This window comes from Pieris rapae, chromosome 11 (genome assembly GCF_905147795.1).
Source record: "Pieris rapae chromosome 11, ilPieRapa1.1, whole genome shotgun sequence".
Lineage (NCBI taxonomy): Eukaryota > Metazoa > Arthropoda > Insecta > Lepidoptera > Pieridae > Pieris > Pieris rapae.
Window position 1 is genome coordinate 3,506,801 of NC_059519.1, and position 27,971 is coordinate 3,534,771.

Below are 27,971 nucleotides of genomic sequence, written 5' to 3' on the forward strand. Positions count from 1 at the left end.
TGAAAAACAGAAAACATTAGTAATAGTAATGTGTATATGAGAAAGTGCCGATTGGCGAGATGCTAATTTATTGCAATGATTTATTTTTTATATAATTTCCCAATATATAAATGATATATTTTAAACAATTCTAGTACAATGAATTTTATTTTGATCTTATGTCTGGGGTTTATAATAATTTACTCTTGTGTTTCGTGGTAAGTATCGGTCTAAGTGTGTTGATTTTTCTATATTCCGAAAAAATTTAGAACTACATATTCTTCTTTAGTCTTCACCTAAATACTTCGCTGTATAAGTTTCTTTCTTAGTTTTTCTTTTTTATTTTTCTTATATAAAGTTGACTTGTTTCCCCTGAATACTCTTCATAAATTTTATAAAAATATATTATGGTTTCTAGGTTGCTACCAACACTTCTATCATGGCTATTCAAACGAAAATATCATATTAAACTTAAGATTGGAAGAATAGCTGTACTAAAATTAATTTTGCGAGATGTGAGCTTATCTAAGGATGGGTACTCTGTTGTAAGCATTTATGGCATAGAGAATGTTTTAAGAATTTCTTAGTATTTACATATATATATTATTTTTTTATTAATTGAATTTTGTTTTTAGCATATAGATGAAATATCATTCCGTAGTAGTTGTTTTAATTCAGAGATCAACAAACTTGTCTCAGTTGTAATAAAATCTCTAAAAGTAACAAATAATGCAGAAGAGAAAAGAAATGCAGTTGTAGAGACCATTTTAAAGCCTCTTCTTTCAAAACAAAATTCTTACTCAAGAGTAGAGAATTCGGAAACAGAAGTGTCTGGACAGATAGAAGATCATCAGCATTATTCACTTAAACACCAAAAGTTATTGGATTTCCGAGATAAAAAACTGCCTCCAAGTTTAATCATGTTTGCGCAGGTATACTTTGTGTCTACTATTTATTTTATTACTTCCACACAATCAATAATTGGACCAGTTAACTATAACTACTTAAAATGAGATTGCTAAAAAAATTAGATATATATTATAAAAAAAATATTTTCATTGCTGATATAAAACTACAAAATCTTATTTTTTTAGTTTATGGGTGTACATATTTTTAATGCATCTATTACAATACATGACTGTGGAAATGACTGGTACCTCCATACAACAGCATCAGAAGTTCATGCAGATGGAGCAGCTGGAGGCCCAGCTCGAGCCCTGGTCTTCTCAGCTAATATAAGTGATGCTAAGGCTAGAATAATTTCGGGTAGAAATCCTTTAGCAGAGGCTGCTTGTAGTATTCTTGTGGAAGGCACTGTTAAAGCCGACAGTCCATTAAATGTAGAGGTAGAGTATTATTAATAAATACTAAGGTTGTAGGAAAATGCTTCTAATATCAATTGAAAAGTGTATTAATTGACAAAACAAAACCCAATATGTTATTGTTAGTATTTTAAACATATACTGTATACAACAACATGCCAGTTACATTGTCAAATATCAAAGGTATTATGTACTTTTACAATAGTTATAGCGGCATGCTGTTACAACTATTGGTTTTTATGACGAATATGAGTATTCTCTTCAATGTCCTTATAACAGATTTTGACTATAGATCCATAAGCATTGATTTGGGTCTGTAATCATAGCATCAGTCTTACCTAGAGATTAGCTAAAGCCTTCATAAATTTTAGTTTTACATCTCTTTTTTTTCCAGAAAATACATACAGTGATTAGTAATCCTGCAGTGGTGCTACAAGATGATCTATATGACTTTTTACAAAAAAATAAAAAAATAAAGTTAGTTGCTCCGTCAGCTGCCAGTGAAGATCACCTGGCTACACTAATACCTAGACTCTCTCCTGTTATTCCAAAGGTTTGAACCTTTAATATTGTAGTCCTATGAATAGCTGTTTGGCTGAAAAGCAGGAGTAGAGTTACTCTGTAAGATGCATTTCTGTCTCGTTTGTAATTTTTTTTTTGGGCAAAGATTAAAGTGATACAGCTGTCCCAAATAGAAGTAATTTTTATCACCTAAGCCATCCAGGCTGTTGCAACAATTTGTTAACTATGAATTCTCTGGATTTTATGCAATCAGTAGTAATTTTTAAATATCTGTTTTGTATGGGATTTATGTTAATTTTATTTTTACAGATACTAAGCCTCAAAATTGGACCTACAAGTATTGGATGTGTGGATAATCTCACCAAGACTAAGTTTGAAGTATCTTTACAAAGTTTGCAAGTGAGTGGGAAGTTATATTACATATTGTATATCTGTGAAAAATATAGATAAAATAACTTTGAAAGAAGGAAAGGCAAATGGGCAGGCTCACCTGATGTTAAGTGATATGTCCATTGTCCATGGACACTTACATTGCCAGAAAGCACGCAGGCGCGTTGCCGGCCTTTCAAGAATTTGTACGCTCTTTTCTTGAAGGACCCTTAGTCAAATTGATTTGGAAATACTTCAGAGGGCAACAGCTGAAAGATCATGTATATAAAATAGCGCACTTTTTAGATCTTAAGACATGTCGGTTTCCTCACGATGTGTTCACTGTTTGAGTGAATGTTAAATGGGCACATAGATAGAAAGTCCATTGGTGCACAGCCGGAGATCAAACCTACGAACTCAGATATGAGAGCCACTAAGCCAACACTGGTCAAATTAAAAAAAACTTTTACTTAACTGCACTATTTTTCTTAAAATCTTTAAGAATGTCTCTTGTAATAAATAAAGTACATGGATGGCCGAGCTTTGCTTGGTATTTTTATTTTTTTATAAATTGTGTTTTTGGAATTTATATATAAGTACGAATTACATACTAATAAAATGATGAAATATGAACAATATAGATTATATATGCTGGAATAGCTTTAGTGTTGTTGTGTCGTTAAAGCAATTTAAAAAAAATAGTATTATTATTCGCCGATAGATGTCAGGAAGATTCATTTTTCAGTTTAAATTGGGACCACTCAAACACCACCTTTTTGTTATTTTCTATCATTTATTCCTAGCTAGATCATTTATCGCCCCCGAAATCTCCGTATACTAAATTTCATGAAAATCGTTGGAGCCGATCCCGAGATTCCAATTATATATATACAAGAATTGCTCGTTTAAAGATATAAGATATATTTGTTAGGTAAACTCCCGATTTAGTGCAGCATCAGTAGCGGTTAGTGCTGTCGGTGCAGAGGTTATGAGACTACCCCAAGTATACGTCGCTCTGCAGGCGGACGGTTTACGATTGTCTGCCAAAGACAGTACATTAATATTTTTAAATAAAGTCAAGCTTGATGCTAAGGTAAGTGAAATTTGATTATCTATTCAAAGTCTATATTTCCCAAACGCAATTACCTATCTCAATCCATTTTTGACCATCTGACATCTTAATCTTGATAAAATGTTGATAAAAGTGTGCCAATAACCAATCGACGGATTGTATTAGCCATCTGTCGATAGAAGTAATCCGTCGGATCGGTGTATGTAGAGACCTATGTAACTTCAACTGAGCCAATATATTGTAGGATTTTAACTTACACCAGTTTTAAAATAATTAAAAAGCTTATGTATATATTTTATACATATCGACGTATATTTTATTTGCTTTAGTTGGTTTATATTGATCATCAAATATGAGTGTAAACTCTATAAAATGGAACGACAAAAAGGGAGGAGATTGCAGTCTATCCGTCACCAAAAATGAATTGTCTTCGTAGGGATTGGTTATTGGGATGCAGATAGGAAATCGATCGACTGTCACGGTCTGATTTAATCTGAGTTTTTAATTATTGGGTTCAGGCGTATTTCCATTTTATTTTTATCTGCCGTATACGTGAATTTTTATTTATATTTGTCTCATTAATAAAAGTAAAATTTATTGCAGCTTGAAAAAGGCACACTAAATCTTTACCTCATAATTAGTACTTTGAACGTCACATACGAGCATAGCAACGTGTTTTTATGGTACTCTAGTATGTTGCAAAGAGTAAAAAAAACTAAGGCCATGAAGTTAACACAATTTACACAAAAAAGTAAGTTATTTTTCATACATTTATTGTTATTTCTATATAGAGATCAAATTTACTTTTAACAGGTAATTAATGATGATTTACCAAATACTGGTGTAAATATATTAATGTATTATGAAACTGGGATGAAATGCCTTCTGGCATCGTTTGCTATTATAAGTAGAAACCACAGTAGGGGGTTTCGATCCCCACCAGTTTTCTATAATAGAAATGCCTCGGTGCGTCAAGGGCTCTTTTGTGCTCGGACGTTGACAAGAATGGTGGTTGGTTTCGAGGCCGCATACTGTGAGTTCGTTCTATGTTATTTTTATTCGGTTATAACTTTTTACGTAAAAATATATTATTTACAAACAGCATGGAATGCTGAAGCGTGGTGGTCCCGTATGTCACGAAGCTGCGCGTTACAAGGTTGTGCGGAGTTGCGAAGTGTATTAATAAGGTGTGGCCGCGATATTGCTGCCTTTGGAGTTGGATGTAGTGGGCTAAAAGTCAAGTTTGATCAGCTGCTGGATACAACTGGTAAGCGAGATTTTTACTCAACCCTCAAATTGATGTGTAAAATTATTGAAAATGAGCCGGTATCTTTAAAAATTATATTTAAGTAATGAATTCAGTCACTATTCAGCATATCGGTAAAATTTAAAATTTGGTTATTTTAAAACCGTTTTTATTTTAAGGCATTATTACAGTATTAAAAGGTCAACTATATATAACAAACAAACAAATAAATGCGATTGTAATTAAACAAAGTGATACCTAGATGATCTTATGTTCCAAAAATAAACGTATTTAATTAACGTTTAATAAATAAAAAAAAACGTCTACATTTAGAAGAAACGTATGCGTGTTGCGGTCGTCAGTGGAGCGCGGAACTGTTAGTGGATGGTGGGTGGGCGGGGGCGGGACGAGGGGCGGGGCCGACGAGACGAGCCCACCATTGGGGCTCGCACGTGCTTGCTGTTGCGCTTGTTAAGTGGGCCTCGCATGCGTCTAGACAATCAAAGGTATACAAATATAAGATAGCTTGTTGTGTCTTGCGCCTATAGGCTTCCAATACAAAAATAAGTTTGAGAATGTATTACACAAATAACTTTACTCAATTCTAGGCAACTATGCTCTTCTTGATTATACCTTACTTTAAGATACATTTAATGTATTTTTTTAACACACAAATGTTGATGCCTATTTTACCTTATGATTGTCTGATCTATGACCAGTACACTGTTTCTCAGTATGACTTATCATATTCTGACCTAATTGTGGTAAAAGTAATTTTGGTAAATGCTGACATTAAAGATTTCCATACTCATTATACTTATTCAATTTATTTACCAGGTGGAAGCAATGATGGACTGTCTGCGATTAGAATGGAGCCCGTCGCTCGCGCAATCTATTCTAACTTTCGTAGACTGTATGAACGAATATAGAGGTTCTACAGAGCAATCACCTACAAACCCTACACAGACTTCCCATGAAATCACTATGAATGTGGCTCTATCGCACATTAACCTGTTCCTCATAGTCAGTGATACAGTTTGCTTAATGACGAGAATTGATGCGGTTACTTTTGAGAAAAGCAAAAATAAAACGGGAGCCGTGGTTTCTGGACTGAAAATGGTGGAAATCGTTCCGTTTCAAGGTATAATAAATTATATATTAAATTTTGTAAAAATATTTTAATTCTACCATTTTCGCTGGCTTAATATTTTACCAGTGAACACAATTATATGTAATTTAAGAAAAGTCTATCTCTGGTATATTAGATGTAATTATATATTTTCAGCTCTCTCTACACAAATTTATACATATTTATAAATATGTTTGGCAATATTGGTCTCTAAGTTCGCACATGTTCTTTTGTTAGGAAAATTTAAAAACTACTGCGCGTCTGACAACTTATTTTTATACCAAATCCTGCAAATATAAAGTGTTTTGCAGGCAACGTACACTGTCATCGATGTGATGAAATACCATCATCGTTCTTCCACGTAAAGTTAGCAAGGATTGAACGCGTACCGAACATCGAACGAAATTCTCTTCTCCTAGATTTCCAATTCTTAGAAAATGTTGAGTTTGAATGGAGCCCTAATTTACATCTGAAGATATTAACATTTATTAGAGCGTTTAGAGGGTTCAGAAATGAAATTAAAGACAGAAGAGAGAGCATTGATGTTTCGCGTAAGAAAGAGATGGCGAAGGATTGGAGAGTGTCGTTTAAGACTGAAACTAATTTAGGTTTAGCGCTGTCTAAGGATAATAGTATGGTGTTTTCAACAGGTGCGTAATTTTCACTAAGCTTTGGAACTGATTATTTTGGTAATTATTAAATCTTAGGTCGGCTACTACGTGCCATATCACCCTACTTCGGCAGGACTTATGGGACGACCTGTATAACATTTAAATATTGCAATTTGATAGTGTTTTGTTTTTAAATGCAGTGTTGGCCTAGTGGTTTCAGCGTGCGACGCTTATCACTGAGGTCGTATGTTCGATCTTGGGTTGTGCACCAATAGACTTTCTTTTTATGTGCGCATTTAACATTCGCTCGAACGGTGATGGAAAACATCGTGAGGAAATCGATATGTTTTAGACCCAAAAAGTCGACAGCGTGTTAGGCACAGTAGATTGATCACCTACTTACCTATTAGATTTAAAAATGATCATGAAACAGATTCAGAAACCTGAGGCCAATACTGAGTGTTTTGCTAAAAAGAAGCCTACAAGACAGGAACCAAATGAAATCCCGTCAACACCTGATTTAATTCTAAAGCTAAGTTTTATATGCAATTTTAGATGATATGACGGTATCATATGACCACGAAATAGGCCTGTCAATAGTCTGGAGTCACTTGAAGGTGATTTTGAATGGGGACGAAATAGTAGCAGTAGAGGGATACTCCCAGGAACGTGTATCTGATGATCCTGATATAAGGATTGAGAGGAAGGCAAATGATGGATTCGTACTTTCGTGGAATAAAGTTTGGTGAGAAATTTTAACCTATTTTAACAGCAATAACGTATGAACTCGGGGGGGGGGGGGTATATAGTTATGAGAGCTTGTTTGTTTGGTGGTAGTAATCTCACTATCTACTGAATAGTGGTATTGGTAGTATTGACATATTAGACCCATATGAAGTAGAATATGAATCGCGAATTAATCGCGCAAGTTATACACGGTAGTGTATTGTAAGATGTTGTCCTCTTAGTTATTTTGATAAGAAGTTAACTTTTCTTTCAATATTGCTCATATTATATAACACTCCCTTCTACGGCAAAGAAAAACATCATTAGGAAATTAGCATGCCTTAGATATGAAAACTTCGACAGCTTCTATACCCTCACAGGGTATAAAAGGTTCACTTACTTGACTATTAAAAAAAAAAACACAAAACCTGAGGCCAATATCAAATTTTCATACTTATATATTTGTAGGTCCAGTTGTACCAAAAATGTAATAATTATTACATTTTTTTAAATGAAATGTAACCATTAGTACAATTGTAATAATGGGTTTGCAGGGCTGTCAATATAGAATCAATCCGTGTTATATTCCCATACAAGCACCGATTTGCTGAAGCTGTTCAAGGAGACTTTGTGTCTCTCTTTAAATGGTTGAAACACGTACACGGCATTAAAAAGAAGCCCTTTACGCTGGATAGTCCATTGCCAAGTGATCTTCATATAAAGGTATATTTTATGAATTGAGATAATTTGACGATTTAGAAGCTCGAATGTAGTACAGTAATCCTCAGATCCGGGTCTACCGCGTTGTAGGATTAATTTTGGAAAACGGATTTTTCCATTAAAAAACTAGAAACACCTACTTATCTATGGACTTGACAAATCATTATAAATTTCACACTACAGAAATTTCACTTGAGAAATCTCAGCGTTATAGGCGGAAAGTACCGCGGTATATGGAGTCTGGATATCGCGTTGTACGATTAGATTAGATATACAGGATTAGAGTGTATATGCGAAAAAAAATAATTGAAATCATTTTAGACGTTTAAAGGTTAATGTTCAAACTTCTATCACGCACTATATTTTAGATCGATGAAATACTTATTGAAATGAGTGATGACCCATTCGAAGTCAAACTTCGCGACAACTACGAGTTACTTGAAGATGAATATAAAGAAAGTCAGAAGCGTCGAACCATGTTGGATGCAAAGGTAGTAAAAATTGTTCTAAAAATTATTTGATACTTCTGAAATAAATTAAAAATTTACCATTTACATTAACTCGTACTAATAAATCGTGACAATAGTCGATGACTCTGTTTATTTCTAATATTAAATGAAGAATTTCTGTCAGATTCTTCAACAATGTTACAAATTAAAAAAATCACTTCCAATTAATCCATCAAATTATATGATACCTACAAGCAATATGTTTCCAATTTCCTAGGTGCAAGAGCTATGCAAGCCTCACCTGTTTCTCCCAGCCGGAAAAGTGGAGGAACTATACTCCGCGCTTCGGCAAAAGGACGCTCAGATTTACGTGCAAAGATGTAGGGCTGCGCCCCCGCCCCGCAGTCGCCTCGTCGCCTGCTGTTTATCAGGCTTCTCGTTGTTGGCCCTCGCTGACCCATCGATGCATGGAGCGCAGAATGCCACCCAGAAGCTAAGGGAGATCGACGCTGATAGGTAAGAATGCAGGAACTGTAGGTGTATGAGATACAGCACTTTTTTCTTTTTTTCGGCGACTGCCCTGGTACAGTCGGCTTATTTTTCTTCAGGTAAAAAAACATATAGCTTATTTTCAAACTGATGACAACTTTTAAAACAATGCAACATGACTTATTTGTTTCTTATAGTCATCATGGACATACTTTGAAATTTTTAATTTTATTATCATTTTGACGTGACAACGTCTTATAAATTGGTTTGTCGGGTGACACTTCAAGAAACTGCGTTACGCTCCGCTCACGTTATGCGCTCACAATGAGAGCGAGTGAGAGGCACGCGTCCCTTCCACTCGGGCTTGGTCAGCCCGCCTAAGAGCGAGAGAGACAGACATAAAAAGTGATTCATCCTTCTTCCTACTATACGAATGAATATTCACATTAAAATTATTTTACCACTCAAAGTCGTTGTCACGTAAAACTTTCGCCCGTATACCGACTTTACAGGAAACCAATTTTTAAAGTCATTTATCTAATTCCAATAAACAAAAAATATCCATAAAATAATTGCAGCCCCTGGCCGGAAGAGGGCATAGAGTTCAGTACTCTCTGGTGCCGAATGATAAACGTATCTGTGGTGCTATGGCAACTGCGTCTGCGCGACTTCCCGCAGCCATTGCTTAGTATGAGTGAAATGCGGCTTTGGGGTACCATGTTGGCCGCAGAGGAATCTGCTCCTCCAAGAGGTAAAAAAGACATATGAAAGTTCACAAATTCGTTCAAATTATGTGTAATTGTGATGATGATGCTGAGAAATGATGCTCACAATGTTAGGTACATAAATTTAAATATATTTAATTTTTTCTAGCTGTTCGCACAGTAGTGATAGAACAAGGTGCCCCGTGGGGGGAGTTTGAACTAGAACGTAGCATGATGCCGCTGAAGTGGTATTATGATCTGTGCTGCGAGATGACGGAATATAGCTACGCTTTCGGACCTTGCTGGGAGCCTGTTATTGCCCATTGTAATTTAGGTAAAGTTACTTTCACTTAATAATTACTATCTATTTCATTTCTTTGTATAAAACGCGAAAATAGATAGTGAATAAAAGAGTTTGTGAAAACCTGTTTAGTCATTAAAAAGATAGTAAATAAAAAAAATCTAGTATTTTGATTCTAATATACTTACGAAACACGTTTATTTAAGATATTTATTGATATTACAAAATGAGAGACCTGATAATTTTTATTTTATTTATTTATTTAGTAATCCTACAGCTAACATAAATTATATTTAATTACAAACAAATACACTGAAAATATAGCCAAAGATGGAATACATGATACATTTTACTATAAAAAGATTTAGAAAAGGGAACAAACAAAAAGTATTTAATACATTTAACTAATTGTGATTGAATTTATTTTGCTAGTTATGTTAAAAGAATGCTTACATTATTCCGTTTAGGAAAGGGATTTTAGACAGAACGACTAGGAATTTAATAAATATTTTTTTATTGATAGCCTTCGACCAAGTATCTCGTCCGTCCTTGGATCCATCGGCACCTTTGACTTGGTGGGACAAAGTGCGACTTCTTTTCCACGGGCGACTCACTCTCAACTGCAGTAAATTTACGTGTCTACTCCACGTTTCCTTAGACCCTTATAACACTACAGAAGAGATGGAGGTTACTTGGAGTGACTTGGTGTTAGATTGGACCAACGGTACGTATATTTTTTTATACATTCTTTTACTTAGTTTAATAACTTAAATTCGTTCAATCATTTATATGTATGTATGTATGTACTATTACTTATTACAAGTTTTTTTTTTAATTTATTTACTGGAATTGGATACAAGATCTTAAACATTGAGATAGATTTATATAATTAAATAAGAGATTAATTTAATTCGATTATAAATTTTAATTTCATATGATTTATGTTAAAAACTTTTTGAAGTAAAAACTTCTAAACACTAATTAAAAGGTTTTACTGTAGTTTTTCATTCGTTTCATCGACTTTCAATCTTTAAATATTTTAGTGTTTATGAATATTAAGGATTGATATTAAACTTAAAAGAAGAAGAAAGAAAGAAAAGTCTAATACTCAATAGCGAAATTAGGTAATACAAAAGTTTAATTTACATATTATTATACAATTTTTGTAATCACTGTAGTTTTTATCAAAATTGATAATTGATATTAAACTGAAAAATTGAAATTACATTCATCTTATTATTTTGAAACCGAAATTATTGAAGGTTTTACTTCTACTACGGGCATGGGTACTTCATGAACTAAGGTGCCCCATAATTTAATTGTTATTAAAGTTATTGTCTATGGTTACAGGCAAGTTGGGATTCCTGGGTGAGCTGAAGGTTTTCGTTCGCACCGCGAGCAAATATGACGATTGTCGTGTATTACGTGTTCCCGGATTGCGGCTCAGTATCAAACTGGGATGGCAGTGTGTGGGTGACCCACGGGATCATCACGCCGTTGCCCCTTGTGCCCCAACAAGACTACCAGAATATTCTAGTAACCAGGTTGAAACTAGTTTTTTACTAGAAAATACTCATATTACACTGCGATTGCTTTTCTATAAGTATTCATTAATTTGTACTGTCTTTATTCTCTTGCCTCGTTCAAGAAGCAATTACCTTCATTTCCTTTTAAGTTCTAGATTATAGAAGATAGAAGATTATAGTCATTACATGTAATTTATACAACGTGAGTTCCCGCTTTATGTACAAATATTATGTGTTTTTTTCAGGAACATGACTCATATAGAGCATTTCGCTCACAAGGTTTGGATCTGCACTTAAGTATGGACACGAAGCCGATGGACGATGATGGACCGGTTTTACTTTTATATGGCAGCACACTTAGGTATGTTGAATACACAAATTACTCCCTTTTGTCTGTCAATGATATTTATCTTATACGAAAAAAAATATTTAAAAAATATATGAAATACTAGCGGATCCGACAGACGTTGTCCTGTCTATACGTCTTTAATTTGAAAATTTCAAACCATTTTTAATAAGCTAAAACATTCTGGACCATTTTGATGAAAATTATTATTCAAATGTTATGACAATATCTAACGATCCAGCACATGGTCTACAATAACACAATGATAACAAAACTTTTTTTTAATTTGATCGCAGCGCTAACTGTCGGGACAGACTAAAATTAAAATTCGAATAAAATTTGACAGTGCGATGGTAGCGCCGTCTGTCGGATCCAATGTAAAACATTCCAAAATCAACAACTACTAATTAATTAAAAAAAACATTGTCCAGCGGACAAAAATGTGAATCTAAACCATTCTCGAATCTCCACGAACACACACAAAAAATTTCATCAAAATTGGCCCAGTCGTTTAGGAGGAGTTCAGTCACATACACACGCACACAAGAAATATATATATTAAGATAAAAAAAAGCACTTTTTAATAAATTTGAACAGGTGGTTTGAAAGCCTAAAACTGATTTTGTCTGGAACAACTCGACCGACCCGCCGTGGACGTGTGTTCAAAAACATGAAGCCGAGGAAACCTCAGTTGTCGAGACATTATCGAAACGTTGCCGTCTCTCTCACTTTACACAACTTACAGGTATGCAAAGTCTCATTGCCTTAATTAATATTGGTAAAAATACATTTTAAACAACGTACGTACATACAAAGTATACATGTCGGACTTTGTAAAATAATTATTATTACTAAGGTTAAAGCCCCGATAGAGGATCATGTATATGTATATTATGATCACTCCATGTATTTGTTTATCTATATCCACACTGTTTACTTCCTGTAAACGTGCTAATCACTACATAGTATAAAACAAAGTCGCTTTCTCTGTCCCTATGTCCCTTTGTAATCTTTGAAACTACGCAACGGATTTTGATGCGGTTTTTTTTAATAGATAGAGTGGAGGAGCAAGAGGAAGGTTAATATGTATAATAACATCCATTAAATAGTGGAGAAGTACTGTTATTTTTGAGGTTTCTAATGTGATGTCGTAAATAATTACATTTTTTCCGCTTACATTTCAAACGCAGGCTGAACCCTACGAGTTTTATCAAAATACTGTACAGTATTGTACACATTGAAAAGGTCTACAGAAAAGTCCGTGATCGTATATGTCTATCTCTTATGGATAACCCACATATTTAAGTTATATACAACGTTCACAGATTTTCTGTAGTGTATTTAGTATCAGCATTGCACGCGTGCGAAGCCGGGGCGGGTCACTAGTGATAATATAAATAAATAAAAACTGCGTTTACTGCACAAGACGTTATGCGACAGAATTGCCATCTACAGTTCTAATATGAAACTAGTAAACGAATACCTCAACCAATACCGTTATATATTTTTATAATATCTAAATAGCCCTAAAACTGTTTCCTCGGTTTGAATACGATTTAAATCAATAGGAGTAATCGATATGACTTAGTTACTCAATTCGGCAAATACGCAAAACGTATTGTTACGAGCTAGGGGATCGGATAGAAACTGCCGTCGATTTATTCAAGGGTTTATTTCAATAAAATCTACGAGGAGTTCGTTTACACTAGTATCTGGAAATTACGCACAGAAACGCACTAATAACAAACACAATGAAACACTGTCACTAATCACTTAAATCACTCAGTACTTTATCACTGGTATCACTTAATCGCACTTTTTCTCTTCGCTGTTTATCGCTTGGAATCGCATTCAAAACTGAACTGAGTGGTCGCGTTTTGGCTCGCTTATATATCCCTGGGAAGAATCTCGAACGATGTTTCCGATGTTTACGAGAACTTTCTAGGCGGGAGCGCTACTGAGTAGCGATCGCCTAATTCTAGAACGCGCGTATAGCGCTATCTCTTTCGCACACTGCTACGTGCTTGTCGTACGACGTTCTAGAATTCTCGGTCTAGCTTCGAGAAGGTTCTTATCTTTTCTCTCTTTCGCGTATCAAACAGTGCTTGTCCCACACCTAGAAAATTCGTTCTAGAATATTCCTTCTTCAAAGGGGTATAACCAGGCCTGAAAACGCCTGAAAACGGGTCTGCTGAAAAGTGTACCATTCATCTATACGTGTTCTGAAACCGACTGAAAAAATGTTTCAGCCTCCTGAAAACTACGGCAACATTATGTAAATTTTGATTTTCTAATATGTGATTGACCCTCTCCTGAAACGGTCATAAATCATATTTCAGCCTGCTGAAAAGTTCTCTAAGTAGTGGAAAAATCTAAAAACATTGCAGTTGACCCGTCTTCGTAACACTACCCTCTCCTTAGACATGCTCGTCCCGAGCATCATCACTTCTTTTCATCATTATCCTTTTCTATCGCGACCGAGTCTGCGAATCCTTATCGCCTGCACAAGCTTTACATTTCTTGATCCAGTCTTCTACATCTTCACGATAATTAATCCAGTAAAATATTTCTTTAACCTTCCTAAGAGTCCCTTTTACTCCTAAATGTCCACTAGATAACTCAATATGACACATTTCTAGTATGTCGCGAACCTTGGATCTTGGCACCACTAACTGCAAATGATCGCCTTGAGCATTTTTCAATTTGCGACATAACACTCCATTATGTAGAACTAAACTGTCCCATTCAGCCCAGTAACTCTTAGTAGTGTTACTTGTAGATGCAACTTCACTCCATTGTGGCTTGACAGCTGAAGATTTCATCCAGTCCAGAATTGGTTTAATGTCACAATCCTCTTGCTGTGCTATCTGCATCAATCTCCCACCGAAATCTGAATGAATGGTAGCTGTTCGAAGCATCCTCACGTTACCATCCCTTCCGTCCTGTTTGGTGACTTTTTCACTTGGCCTTTGAGACGCATCCTCTGAACACCTTCTTAGCTCTCTTTCATGGGTCGATAACATATCAGAAAATTTATTTAATTGTTCCTCTGCCTTTGCTAGATGTATTGACAAGGCTTCCTCATAGTTATCCAGAAATGTTCGAACTGCGTTCAACTCTTGTTGTTTACTGGTCTGTCCATCCACATCGATTACTCTACAGATGTCATAACCACAATTTGAAGAATTGCCTTTTAAGGAGACTTCCTGTTCTCCACACTTGAAGATCCCTTTTTCCAGATCTATTTTACATTTGTAAAACTTCATAAAGTCTAACCCGATTATACAGTCATCTACTATGTCAGCAAGAACTACCTTGTGTCTGTAAAAACGTTCACCAATCTTGAAGGTCGCGATACCTTCTCCCCGATCGGCTATGCGTTGACCCGTAGCTGTAACAAGATGTGCAATTCCTCTAGAAGGGCTTCTAGAAAATGTCTTCAGAAGTTGGTGTCTGATTACTGTTCGTGAAGCTCCAGTATCAAGTGTCACATCACACTTAGTTCCATTGACTTCTCCGTCGATGACTAAGGTATTTCCACGTCTAGCCTTTACATCGCCTCGAAAGTCTTTCTTAGGGCACGAAAACCTCATGTGCCCTACTTCCCCACAGATGTAACAGGTTGGCCCTCGTTGACCAGTAGCTCTTTCCGTAACAGCCCTAATGCGGTAAGGTTGAGGATCTTTCTGAATCGCCTCTACCTCCAACGCATGGGCTAGAGCGTCCTTCAGGTTCTTGTGGTGACCAAGGTTCACTGCCATTCGAATTTCACGGTCACGAATACCGTCGACGAAAGCTTGAACCAGCATCTTGTCTGCAACGTCTGGTGAGGATGCGTAGGCTTTCCTAACCAGCGTCTCTATTTCTACTCCCCATTTTTGCAAGCTTTCATTTGATTGCTGTATCCTATCCTTTAATTGAGCCCTATAGACGTGCTCTAAGTGTGCATCTCCGTACCGTGATTCCAGGGCATCCAGCAGTTGCTTCAACGTCACTTTACCTGTCTTGGTATCTAGTATGGTGAGGGCTTCATCTCGCAGTCCCATAATAAGGGCGGTGACAGCTTGATCGTCATTCCACCCGTTTGACTCTACTACAGTCTCAAACTGTACCTTGTACGCGCCCCAAGAAGATTTACCATCAAAGGGAGGCACTTTTAGATTTCCAGATGGTGCTACAGACGTTACGACACCCGTGGTCTTCAAGCACTGCATTTCATGTTCCAATCCGAGAATCCGTTTGTTCTGTTTCGCTAGCTTGCTATCCACGTCAGATTCCAAATTTTCAATTTTTTTATCAACTTCTTGTTTAAGATCTCCTAATTTTTCTCCTATATGACGAGCCTGTTCCTCCATCATACGACGTGTCTGAGCCTGTTCTTCCACCATTTGGCGTGTCTGTTCCTCTTGACGTCGTGCCTGTTCTTCCATCATTTGTCGAACTTGTTCCTCCTGATGCCGGGCCTGTTCCTCCTGACGGCGTGCCTGCTCCTCCTGACGGCGTGCCTGTTCTTCCATCATTTGGCGCAGAGCAAGAAGGATGTTGGCGTCGCTGCTTTCGCCCATTCCGCGGTTCGCATCGAAACTCTGTCTCCGGGCGGCGTCGCGTGCTGCTTGTGCCCTGGTCTGCACTCCCTCCGCAGCTGAAGACTCTGCTACAAACTCCTCTTGACTCTCCCTTGGAGTAATTGGCATTTTTCTATCCCCAATTCTGACACCAAAATGTTACGAGCTAGGGGATCGGATAGAAACTGCCTTCGATTTATTCAAGGGTTTATTTCAATAAAATCTACGAGGAGTTCGTTTACACTAGTATCTGGAAATTACGCACAGAAACGCACTAATAACAAACACAATGAAACACTGTCACTAATCACTTAAATCACTCAGTACTTTATCACTGGTATCACTTAATCGCACTTTTTCTCTTCGCTGTTTATCGCTTGGAATCGCATTCAAAACTGAACTGAGTGGTCGCGTTTTGGCTCGCTTATATATCCCTGGGAAGAATCTCGAACGATGTTTCCGATGTTTACGAGAACTTTCTAGGCGGGAGCGCTACTGAGTAGCGATCGCCTAATTCTAGAACGCGCGTATAGCGCTATCTCTTTCGCACACTGCTACGTGCTTGTCGTACGACGTTCTAGAATTCTCGGTCTAGCTTCGAGAAGGTTCTTATCTTTTCTCTCTTTCGCGTATCAAACAGTGCTTGTCCCACACCTAGAAAATTCGTTCTAGAATATTCCTTCTTCAAAGGGGTATAACCAGGCCTGAAAACGCCTGAAAACGGGTCTGCTGAAAAGTGTACCATTCATCTATACGTGTTCTGAAACCGACTGAAAAAATGTTTCAGCCTCCTGAAAACTACGGCAACATTATGTAAATTTTGATTTTCTAATATGTGATTGACCCTCTCCTGAAACGGTCATAAATCATATTTCAGCCTGCTGAAAAGTTCTCTAAGTAGTGGAAAAATCTAAAAACATTGCAGTTGACCCGTCTTCGTAACAGTATATTCACTTGCAACTATGTTATAAAGTTACTATTATTCCTTACAAAAATTTGCACACGTTTGGAAGATTAAATAGATAATATCACTTGCATAATGATAATAATGAAATCGATTCATGAAAAATTATATATAAAAACTAGCTGACCCGGCAAACGTTGTATTGCCATGTTTTTGTGCCAAAAAAATTAAAGTTTATAATTAACAAAAAATATATAAGGGATGATTGTAGAGGGGTGAAAATTTAGGGTTGCATGTATTTTTGTATGGTGTATCGTAAAAAAAATAAAAACGAAAAATTTTGTCTAAAAAATAAATAGGTAAAAACATTTAGGTGTGGACCACCCTTAACATTTAGGGGGATGAAAAATAGATGTTGTTCGATTCTCAGACCTACCCAATACGCACACAAAATTTCATGAGAATCGGTCGTGCCGTTTCGGAGGAGTTCGGTTACTAACACCGTGACACAAGAATTTTATATATAAGATCATAGGATTTAGTGCGTTTGTGCGTACGTCTTTGTAAACTGGTTGTGTTTTATCATGTATATTAAACTTACTAAACTAACATTTTAGGTTTTTTACTGGTCATCATCGTCAATGCAGCGTGGTATAGAGATGTTAGGTGTACGTGTGACGTGCGGTTCTCGTCACCGCTTGTCACTTGTTCCTGGCTCTGATTCGCTGATTCGACGTGCACGTGCAGTCTGGGCAACGTTGTACATGAATTGCGACCTTAACGACGTAGAGATATGGCTCAAAACACCAGCGCAACAGGCTTACGAGGAAAAGGCTGGAGAAGAGGTATGTAACATGTAACATAATGAAATTATTAGCAAATGATTTTATGTAACTCGTTATTTTTTTTTATAGAACAGGGGGCAAACGGGCAGGAGGCTCACCTGATGTTAAGTGAGACCGCCGCCCATGGACAGTCCCAATGCCAGAGGGCTCGCCAGTGCGTTGCCGGCCTTTTAACTTGTTATAGAACTTGTGTGTCTTAGGTTTTGAGAACACTTATATGCTAACGTTAGAATTTGAAAAAAAAAACAAAGAAACTTGGTAGAACTTGGATAAACTTTCATTTCCGTAGATTCTCGGTCTTTGAATCTTAATATAAATATTGCTAGGCTGCCTGCACTTTTTACATTTTTTGGGAGTCTATATACCGCAGTACTCCTCCAACGCTCAATGTTTTTTTGCCGTAATTGGTTCTATACTTAGGTAGAATTAAATTATGAGGACGTCGTGAACTGCGCTTTTGAATTTGATTTATTTTAGTGAGTGTCTTATAATTTTTATTTATTGAAGTAATAACAGTGCAATTTCACATTTTTTTTTCAATAAGCCTGTAAGTTTAAATAAAGATATTTAAAAAATCATAGCATTTTAAGTACGACTGTAATTATTTTTTATTGTGGCGCCCGTGCCAAGTGTTGACGTACAGGGTAACTTTAAACTTGACTTAGAGTAGTTAAATATAAAATAAAAGAAGAAACATGAAGAAATAAAAGATTATGAATACTTCTTAACGGTTTGAAAATATTTTAGGTTAGCTTTCCAATTTCTGTACTTTATGGATTTATTTTACTTTAAATTTTTGTGTGCGTGACGTTGCGTGTGACGTATATCATTCACGTACTAGTTTTCACGAGGTTAGTTTACTTTTCAGAGAGATATGCTCTGTCCTCCTGCTATGGAGAAATGTTATTGCCTGTCTGTACGGCGTGTGTCGTATGGGCGCGAAGCTAGCGGGGCGGGTTCGACACCTGCGCCTACGCACCGTCTTGCAGTGCACGATCTACGCGGAGCCTGGACTAAACTTAACCGGGATCTTGCATTTGCGCTTATCGATACGTATATCAAGACGCAGGTAAGTGTTAATAAATAGTATTTCATTGCAAAAAATAATGCATTTTCTGAAAATATTTCGGTATTCTTATAACATCAGACGTATTTGCCTAACGGGATAAGCAATTTCATTCAATTTTCATTCGTATCGAATTATGTTTACGCTTAGGGACGAAACGATCAATAATTCAATAAGTGAATAAGTGTTAACTAGATCAGATTGAATTTTTATATAGGGGTTTAAATAAAAATACAAAAAAACTTTGCTATGTGATCTTTACAGCAATTAAAGAAAAATCTATCAACCAAAGCATTGAAGGAAGAAGAAAAGCCGACAACATCGCCAAAACATCAGCGAGAATCCGACGTAGTATCTCCTCCACCTGCTTCGACACAGGTAATTTTTATAATCGAGATTTTTATCAAACAAAAAGTCTAAGAAAACCCGTACAATTTATTTGGTCTATCTTCTTTACAGTGTAAATAATAGGAAAGAGAGTTTTGAGTTTTGTTTAGAGTTGATTTTTAAAATAGTTTTTATCAATGAATACAGCGAAATTAGAAAGCATCTTTAAAAAGGATAGTATTTTTTTGTTTTATAATATGATTATTGGATGTTTGATAATGTATCACAGGATTTATATTTGTCACTTATTCACTTGTACAATCGATACGATGTAGTACGATCAACAACCACTAATTTTCCTACGTCTATTATTAAGCTCATTTAAGCACATTTCATTGTGAAAATTCATTTAAACTTTTCGAAATTATATTTCGGTATCTATGCAGGTTATAGGATAAGGACTGTGAGCGTATGTAGGAAACTATATTATATGTTGTTGTATTATGAGTAAACATTTGTTTACTTATAGGGAGGTAGTGGTGGTAGCGGATCGTGCGCGGAAGGCATGTTAGCGGCATTAGTGGCAGAGGCAGGTGAGGCGGGCGGTGAAGCACCCGTCGTGTTCAGTGACGAGTTGGCTGGGGCTGAGGGAGACGCTCCGCCCCCACATCCACCTCATTTGAGGCATGTGCTAGATGACGATACTGCGCATACTGCGTGTCTCAGTAAGTTCACAATTGTTAAGCAGTACACATCTTGTCATCTTACAACACGCTGTAACTACATTTTCTATATCCAGAAGTTTGAAACGATTTCTATTTCTTAATTCACACAATGCACGTCAAGCGATTTGAAAAAAAAAATATTACCCAACGAAAAACTATGTTTTACGAAATTGTTACAAACCTGAATAAGAACACTTAAAAGAGCCAATAATTGTGTTTCAGTTGAATTAGTGAACTCCCAGGTGGTGCTGAAAGGTTGTGAGACGCGTGGATACGTGATACTTTGTGCGGCACGAGCGGAAGTACGCCAACGTGTACGTCGCGCGCCCGCAGCAACGGCCTGGAGCGGCGCACTATCCGCTATGCAGTATTACGCTACGGTCAGCGCAGCGGATCGTGATCAGCTTGATGGTATTTGATAGTCTTTTATTTTTTTATATACAGGTTGTCCCAAAAGTCGACGTCAAGTCGAAATTTTCTCATAGGTAATGTCACACCAGTTATCAGAAAAATTCAAAAAAAAATTAAGTAATGTATTTTTGAAGTTATGGAAATTTTCCTTTTATTCCAGAAAATGTACACCATGTGACAGTTTTTTCATGTTTATTCAATTAAATTTTAATATAATCCGTTTTAGTCTATGTAAGGTGTACTTGTAATTAAAAATAATTAAAATGATTATTAATGTATTAATATACCATTAAATTTGTACTTCCGAATGATGGCTAACTTTCTTTATTTCACTTTTGAATACTAAATCTTCGTGTTCCTATGTATTCGTTGAAATAATTTAAAATTTTGGGATTATTATGTATAATACCATAAAGAAAAATAATTTTAGACTAGCTTGTCCAACAACTTATTTGTCTTAGTTAAACGACTTCTGAATATTAATAAAAAATATTATATTACAGAAAACATTCAATGGGTGTCGGTAGAGGAGATTGAAGAGAGATGGTCAGGTGCGGAGATTAGTACGTTGCCGGACGTTCCGCGACTCGTTGGCAGCGGCCACTCGGCCGGCGGTGTTATTGGCAGGACCGTCGGACCTTCTGCTGACACTGGTTTAGCTCAGGTATACTGTCAATTTTTGAATAGTATTTTTGAATTTTATTCATATCGTAAAATAATTTTACGTAAATTACGTACGTATATAACTGCGAGCGTACTGACTTCTTTAAGGGTGGCGACGCACTCGCGAGCCCGTTATACTTCTTTTTTAAATATTTTTTTAATTTAGTTACAAAGGATAGTATCTCGCTGTGCTTGCGAGTTCTACTACGTGTCCCAAGAAAGTGAAAGCAGTACTAACACGGGAGCTGGATGGGCGTCTGCGCCTGAGCCATACGACTCCTTCACCCTCATGCATCACGATCTTGATGTCTGCACTAATTCGTTACAGGTATTTTAATTTCTTTTTCCGTATTATGAAACGTAAAAGAGTAATTGTGTCAAGAGAATAGTAATCATGGATTTTACACATAATATCTTATAAATGGAGTTCGTCCATATTTACTAGTTACAAAGGTTGTTATGTCCAGCCGTTTTGGAGGAGTTCTATTAGACGTTGATAGAAAAATTGTATATATCATTTATACTACATAGCAAATAAAAGAGTAAATAAAATCACTATAAACTATTATTTCAAATATTTTAAAGGATGGAAAAAATAAATAATAAAGTTGTTTGTGTGGTAGATCTAAATAGACTTTTATCGGCGACTTATAAAAGCCGTTTCTAAAGGTATTCTATAATTTTTAGTACGCAATGTTGTTGGACGTGATAAATAATGTAGTACTACACGTGGAGCCTGAAAGACGTCGAGCGTTGGAACGGCGCGCGCGCATGCGTTTCCAACTACAGTTGCATCGCGACACAGATCCTAGACATCTCATACACAAGTTGCAGACTCAGGTAATGTCGTTACAATATACAACGACTCGTTATTATAGTGCCCAAACATTATTTTTGTTCTGTGGTCAAATTTAGTATCTTTGACGATATCTTTCTTGATTTTTTAATTAGATTTTGTTTTAATTAGGTGAGAGAGACACTGGCCCGTCTCCGTCGGTTAGAAAAGGAGTATTATTTGAAGAATCGATCCATCACTGGCAACGATCATATAGCCCTGGCTGAGTTGAAGAGTTTGGACGATCAGGTAAGAATATATATATCTTGGGACTCGGGGATTAATAGCGCCATAGCGTACCACTTGAGCAGATAAAATATTGGTGATGAGGTAAGGTTATATCTCTATGTATACTTCTAGTTGGTTCTAATGATCCTCTAAACACTTCTCTATCTGCAGTAAACGACGCTGTAAACATTTGCGTGGTTGATCCATTTTATGGCAGTCTCCATGTCTTCAGCTGTAAAATGTTGCAGCCATTGTTCCGTCATCAATAACATTTACATATTCATTGTGGTTAACCTTATACATAATATACTTTTATAAGCACTTTAAACTAGGCCTAGCCTATATATTAAACGCTAGTTTCTTCCAGTGTCATTAAGAAATTGGTTAAGTTTTTTTACATAAGATGTGTATTCATTTTTTTGTATTGTAACTTATCTCTTTTATAATTGTAATGTCTACCTTCAATAACAAGTGTGCACAATGCACACTTGTTATTGATGCATATGCATGTATTGTGTTATTATTATGTTGTGTGCTGGCTGTAGGTGTCTGTTATGTGTTCGTTTTATTTATGTTATTCAGCTTTTAATGAATTAACTTAAAAACAGGACTGATTTCAATATTCTTTCCCCATAGAATACTAAATTATGCCAGAGTGTATATTTATTTTAAATATATTTAAAAGAAGCGGGGTCATGCCGCGATATATTAAGAGATTTAGTGTCTCACTTGATAAAATAAAAAAAAATCTTTTGTAGGTAAATGAATGCAAAGAAACAGCATGGTCCCTAGGCGAAGAGCTAGATGCAATGGTACGCGCGTGGCGCGAAGCGGGTTGCGCTACACGTGCGCCTGCGCCGCGATCGCCGCACGCGCCGCCCCATCGCTATAATGAGATATGCTTTAAGTCTGCCCGTTGGAGACTCACTGATGCAGATGGGCAGCTTGGCATTGCTGATCTGCTGCTTACCAACTTCTTGTAAGTAAAAGTTATCATAAGTTTACGCCATTTAAAAATATGTATATACTTATTAAGATAAAAAAATATATATTATATATAAATATATTTTAAAATACACTTAAGGCAAAAAAATTAAGCAAACATTAACCCTTTTTTTGTTTTAAAAAATAGTAGTGTTTTCTTTTCTCTTAGATCATGAGATAATCTAAAATAATTTGTTTATAAATTATGAATATTTTATGTAATCAAATATACCATAATTTAAAAAAAATTGAGGAGGATAAACATATTTTTGTCAACACTTCTTTTATAATTCATGTTAATATTATGATTAATTTTATCTTATTATTTATCTCAGATATACGAAAACTTCCCGATCAGATGATTCAGTGGAACATCAACTAGAGTTGGGTTATGTGCGAGTTACAAACCTTCTGCCTAATGAACCATTCCCCGAGGTATGCTTTTCAATACACTACACACACTTTTCAATATAACTTATTATGTGACGTAAATTTTAAGAAAAAAAAAGTTTCTCTCCGGCGGGGAATCGAACCCCGGTCTCCCGCGTGACAGGCGGGGATACTTACCACTATACTACCGAAGATTGCGTAAGGGTTTGCAAAATTAGGAGTTGGGTACTCCGTATAGACGTTTATCTGAATTTCGAATACATTTTTGAAAGTAGAATAATCTTTAAATGTTTCATTTCATTTCATTTATTTTATTAGTATCAGTATTCATGACGTGTGTTTAGTTGTATGTTTATTATTATCATTAATTATTTTGCTTAGTCTCAGAATTATGTATTTAGTATTGAATTGAAAATTATCTTATTTGAACTTTGCAGTGCTTATATCACATAGTAACAGTCGATAAGTATTAAAATAACGCAAATACGTAATATATATGTATTATGTTATTATAGGTAAAATACTATTCATATAAAGAAGGTATTTTATATTTTAGGTCTTAGTACCTCAAGCAGCGTCCGGACGGGCACCATTGGCTCGTCGCGCGGCGTTACGCGTGTTCTGCCGAGACCGACCACCCGTAGGCGGAATATCTGTGAAAGAACATTTTGAAGTCAATATTGTGCCCATTCGGATTGGTATGTTTTTATTACTTAGATGAATTTAGATTATTATGTTTCTCAAAATTAAAAAAGATCTCTCCGGCGGGGAATCGAACCCCGGTCTCCCGCGTGACAGGCGGGGATACTTACCACTATACTACCGAAGATGTGAAAGCACTTGCGAAATTGTCAATTTTGTTGTGGTTAATTCGAAAATTACGCACGGAAAGGTAGAATGTCTATCTCAAACATATTTAACACGTCCATAGGTATGACAAAGAAGTTCTTCAACACAATGTTGAAGTTTTGCTTCCCGGAACGAGATCCAGACGCCATGGAGGAAGGAGAAGAAGAGGCTGGGGAAGGTGCATCAGGCAGAAATAGCGGAACGCTTGTCTCGAAGAAGTCGCGAAAAAAGAACAAGGATTCCAACTCTAACTTCTACGTCAAGCGGGATAAGAAGGATAAAGACGATGTTGAGAAGATGAAGGTATGTTGTTTGATGTTTCATTGCCATCGTTTATATGAGGCACTAAATAAATTCAAAAGCTGGTCTACTAAAATGTAGAATCTTGAGGTTCTCGACCTTTTCTTTACTTTCAGCTGAGGTTTTAGACTTTTTACTTTCGGTTGAGGTTTTAGACTTTTTACTTTCGGTTGAGGTTTTAGACTTTTTACTTTCAGCTGAGGTTTTAGACTTTTTACTTTCGGTTGAGGTTTTAGACTTTTTACTTTCAGCTGAGGTTTTAGACTTTTTACTTTCGGTTGAGGTTTTAGACTTTTTACTTTCAGCTGAGGTTTTAGACTTTTTACTTTCGGATGAGGTTTTAGACTTATTACTTTCAGCTGAGGTTTTAGACTTTTTACTTTTAGCTGAGGTTTTAGACTTTTTACTTTCAGCTGAGGTTTTAGACTTTTTACTTTCAGCTGAGGTTTTAGACTTTTTACTTTCGGTTGAGGTTTTAGACTTTTTACTTTCAGCTGAGGTTTTAGACTTTTTACTTTCGGATGAGGTTTTAGACTTATTACTTTCAGCTGAGGTTTTAGACTTTTTACTTTTAGCTGAGGTTTTAGACTTTTTACTTTCAGCTGAGGTTTTAGACTTTTTACTTTCAGCTGAGGTTTTAGACTTTTTTGCATTAAAACGGCGGACGGTCTCGTAATGCATTGCAGATACAGATCTGTACACTAACTTATGTCTGCCTGCCTCTCCTGAAAATCAATCTTCTATTAACATATGGGGAGGGGTTTTTCATGAATATTTGAATTATTATTAAATTCTTTACATGCAGTAAAGACCTCTTTATTCGTTTTAATTATTACACAAAATTTTTTGTCTATCTGCTAAAATTTTAAATTATTTTTTTACATTTGACATATCAAGTCATAATATGTTTTTACTATATTATATACGTTTATAATACGTTTTATATATATTTTTAATATATCTAGCTTTGTAGTCTTTTGTCATAGATAAGATTCCACTGACAAGTGACTGTCGTTGTACTTACTAAATTGACTTTTTAAATAGGAGCGCGCAGAGAAGAACAAACTGTTCATCTACATTAAGATTCCCGAAGTGCCCGTACGTGTGTCATACAAGGGCAGCAAGGAGAAGAACTTAGAAGACGTACGGGACCTGCCACTGCTACTGCCCACGCTGGAGTACCACAACGTCACCTGGACCTGGCTTGATCTCTTGTTGGCTACGAAGAACGACACACGCCGGTTAGACCTAGAAATTAAATTATTTTTGTTTTTACTATGAAATTGTTTCATGTATAACATGCAAATAAGTCAGCAGTACTATGTCAACCTATGATGACCTATGACCTATAACGAAACAGAAACCTGAGGCCCAGGCCTAAAACATTGTAGTTCCTATTGCTTTTTTTAATATTTAAGTCCATCGAGAAAAGATACCAATACGTAAAAGGCCGGCAACGTATTTCTGAGCCATTAACACGAGATGAACATCCTTTCCGTTTGCCGCCTTATATAAAAACAAGGATTTTAAAATTTACATATTTGTCGTTAATTCTTCGAGTAGATTTCTCGATGCAGAGTGTTGGGTTAACAGAACCCGTGTGTTTGATATCCGAATAAACAAATTTTTCGAGGTTACAGGCCGATCAAAATGACGGTTTAAATTTACGTGTGCCACTATGAAACGAATGTTTTGTTACCAGAGTTCTGCTATCACAAGCGATTAGACAGAAGTTACAGCTCCACCGACGCGCTCCTGCTGCTCCTGAACCTCTGGAAGAAGATAAGGCCAGATTACTTCTAGGAGATAGAACTGTAAGTACACACAAATGAAGCTCCTTATGAGATTTAAAGCAGCATTTAAATTAAGACTTCAAGTACATAGTAGATGATCTATCCAAATAAATTTCTACCTAGCAGAATATTATACGTATCTAAAAACAAGTGGATACCATAAAAACTAATGAAGCGATTTTTATGACAGTTGTTGTATTTGAAAGCCTAAAATATATTATTTTCTTCAAGATTTATTGCTTTTAGTGAAATTAAAACTATAAACAATATGTGCATGGAATGATATAATGGTTGATAAATGTTATCAGAGTTAGAATTTATTCAATATTTCTTTGAAGGTAGCTGAAAACAAGCCTCAGAAGAAAAGTGTTCCGAGCGTGTTTAAGTTCTCCAAATCATAGCTAAGGGGTAAAAAATTACCCCATTCACTTAATTCCATGTACGATGACTGCATTATACATTAAGTTATTAAAATAAAGTATAAGTTTACTTAATTCTTATGTGAAGATAAGTCGCTGGTACCATTGAGTATATAAATTAGATCTTTTTGCCTAGGAAAAAGCTATTGATCACGAAACATATGAGACAAAAATGACTTCCAGAACTAGATAGAACATTACATATAGCGTTTGCTTATTGGTTTTATGTTTCGTAACGAATAATTATGCTAGGTGCTATCACAGTGCCTGAACACTGCGTTTAATATCCATTTTACAGACAGCTTTAGGTGTTTTAAATAGATTACATTTATAACTTTAGCGCGCTGTCAGAATAAGTGTAATGTTTCTTTTTTAATATACTACCAATGCAACGAAAATTTACCTTTTCAAATTAGAATTGTATAGAGATCTCTCATAAAATGGTACAGCCAAAAGCCTTGACTGTGATTCTAATGCACATGATAAATAAGGAAGGGAATAAAAACCTGAGGAATCTCGCAATATATTTCAATCGATATGCTTTTTGTGATTTATAACAAAATATATCAATCGTATTGTATTTTGAAATAATAATTATGAATCGGTAGCACCTTGGGATATATTTATTATTTATTTATTTTTATATACGCCTCATATACTTAATGATTATTAATTTGCTAATTATAAATATCATATTAAGGTGACGCACAAATACCCTCGGAGGCTCTAATGATAAGGTTAATTAATAATGAAATAATTATACTGTATTAATGGAATTGATTCTCATTAATATGTTAAAATATTAATTGAGGATGTCTTTAGTCAATGGGTTAATATTTTGAATGTAAAATCATGATTTAAGAAATGTATTGATGTCAGTATTATTTTATTTAAAATTCAGCTAATAATTAATATTCGCATATACGCACGCAATGTTCTCATTGCGTGCGTATACGCTGGTGTAACGTGCACGTATAGGTATTAATAATTTCAATACAGTGTATCCCCGATACTCATATGTATAATCTTATATATTTGTTTTGTAGATGCTGTTATAATAAATAAGTCGATCTTATGACAAATCAAGTTCCAATTAATTTATGTATCTCTTACAAATGTGTTTATTGTGGTAGAAAGAGATCAGATCACTTCGTCA

General features: G+C 35.7%; 1 protein-coding gene and 2 non-coding genes across 3 annotated transcripts; 1 reads left to right on the top strand and 2 right to left on the bottom strand.

Annotated features, from left to right (window-relative positions):
* Positions 1-9: 9 nt before the first annotated feature.
* LOC110997398 (protein KIAA0100) lies at positions 10-27,971 on the top strand. Its single transcript, XM_022265544.2, has 38 exons — positions 10-197; positions 398-524; positions 615-911; positions 1,074-1,325; positions 1,696-1,854; positions 2,133-2,222; positions 3,124-3,285; positions 3,868-4,015; positions 4,367-4,531; positions 4,844-5,016; positions 5,348-5,651; positions 5,951-6,289; positions 6,806-6,995; positions 7,531-7,699; positions 8,065-8,187; positions 8,423-8,661; positions 9,213-9,385; positions 9,508-9,672; positions 10,163-10,363; positions 10,990-11,183; positions 11,411-11,526; positions 12,109-12,256; positions 17,598-17,825; positions 18,694-18,894; positions 19,156-19,269; positions 19,748-19,943; positions 20,166-20,354; positions 20,858-21,018; positions 21,184-21,345; positions 21,705-21,857; positions 21,985-22,101; positions 22,839-23,059; positions 23,400-23,499; positions 24,011-24,152; positions 24,386-24,606; positions 25,648-25,844; positions 26,306-26,417; positions 26,735-27,971. The coding sequence occupies exons 1-38, from the start codon at positions 139-141 to the stop codon at positions 26,795-26,797; spliced, it is 6,570 nt and encodes a 2,189-aa protein (XP_022121236.2). The 5' UTR covers positions 10-138; the 3' UTR covers positions 26,798-27,971.
* Positions 23,577-23,648, bottom strand: Trnad-guc. The gene has a single exon. It is a non-coding gene; the product is annotated as a tRNA-Asp (tRNA).
* Trnad-guc lies at positions 24,212-24,283 on the bottom strand. The gene has a single exon. It is a non-coding gene; the product is annotated as a tRNA-Asp (tRNA).

Coding starts and splice junctions, on each gene's coding strand:
- LOC110997398 (XM_022265544.2), top strand. CDS start 139: ATGAATTTTATTTTGATCTTATGTCTGGGGTTTATAATAATTTACTCT. Junction 11,527..12,108: donor TTATATGGCAGCACACTTAG/GTATGTTGAATA, acceptor AAATTTGAACAG/GTGGTTTGAAAGCCTAAAAC. Junction 23,500..24,010: donor CTAATGAACCATTCCCCGAG/GTATGCTTTTCA, acceptor TTTATATTTTAG/GTCTTAGTACCTCAAGCAGC.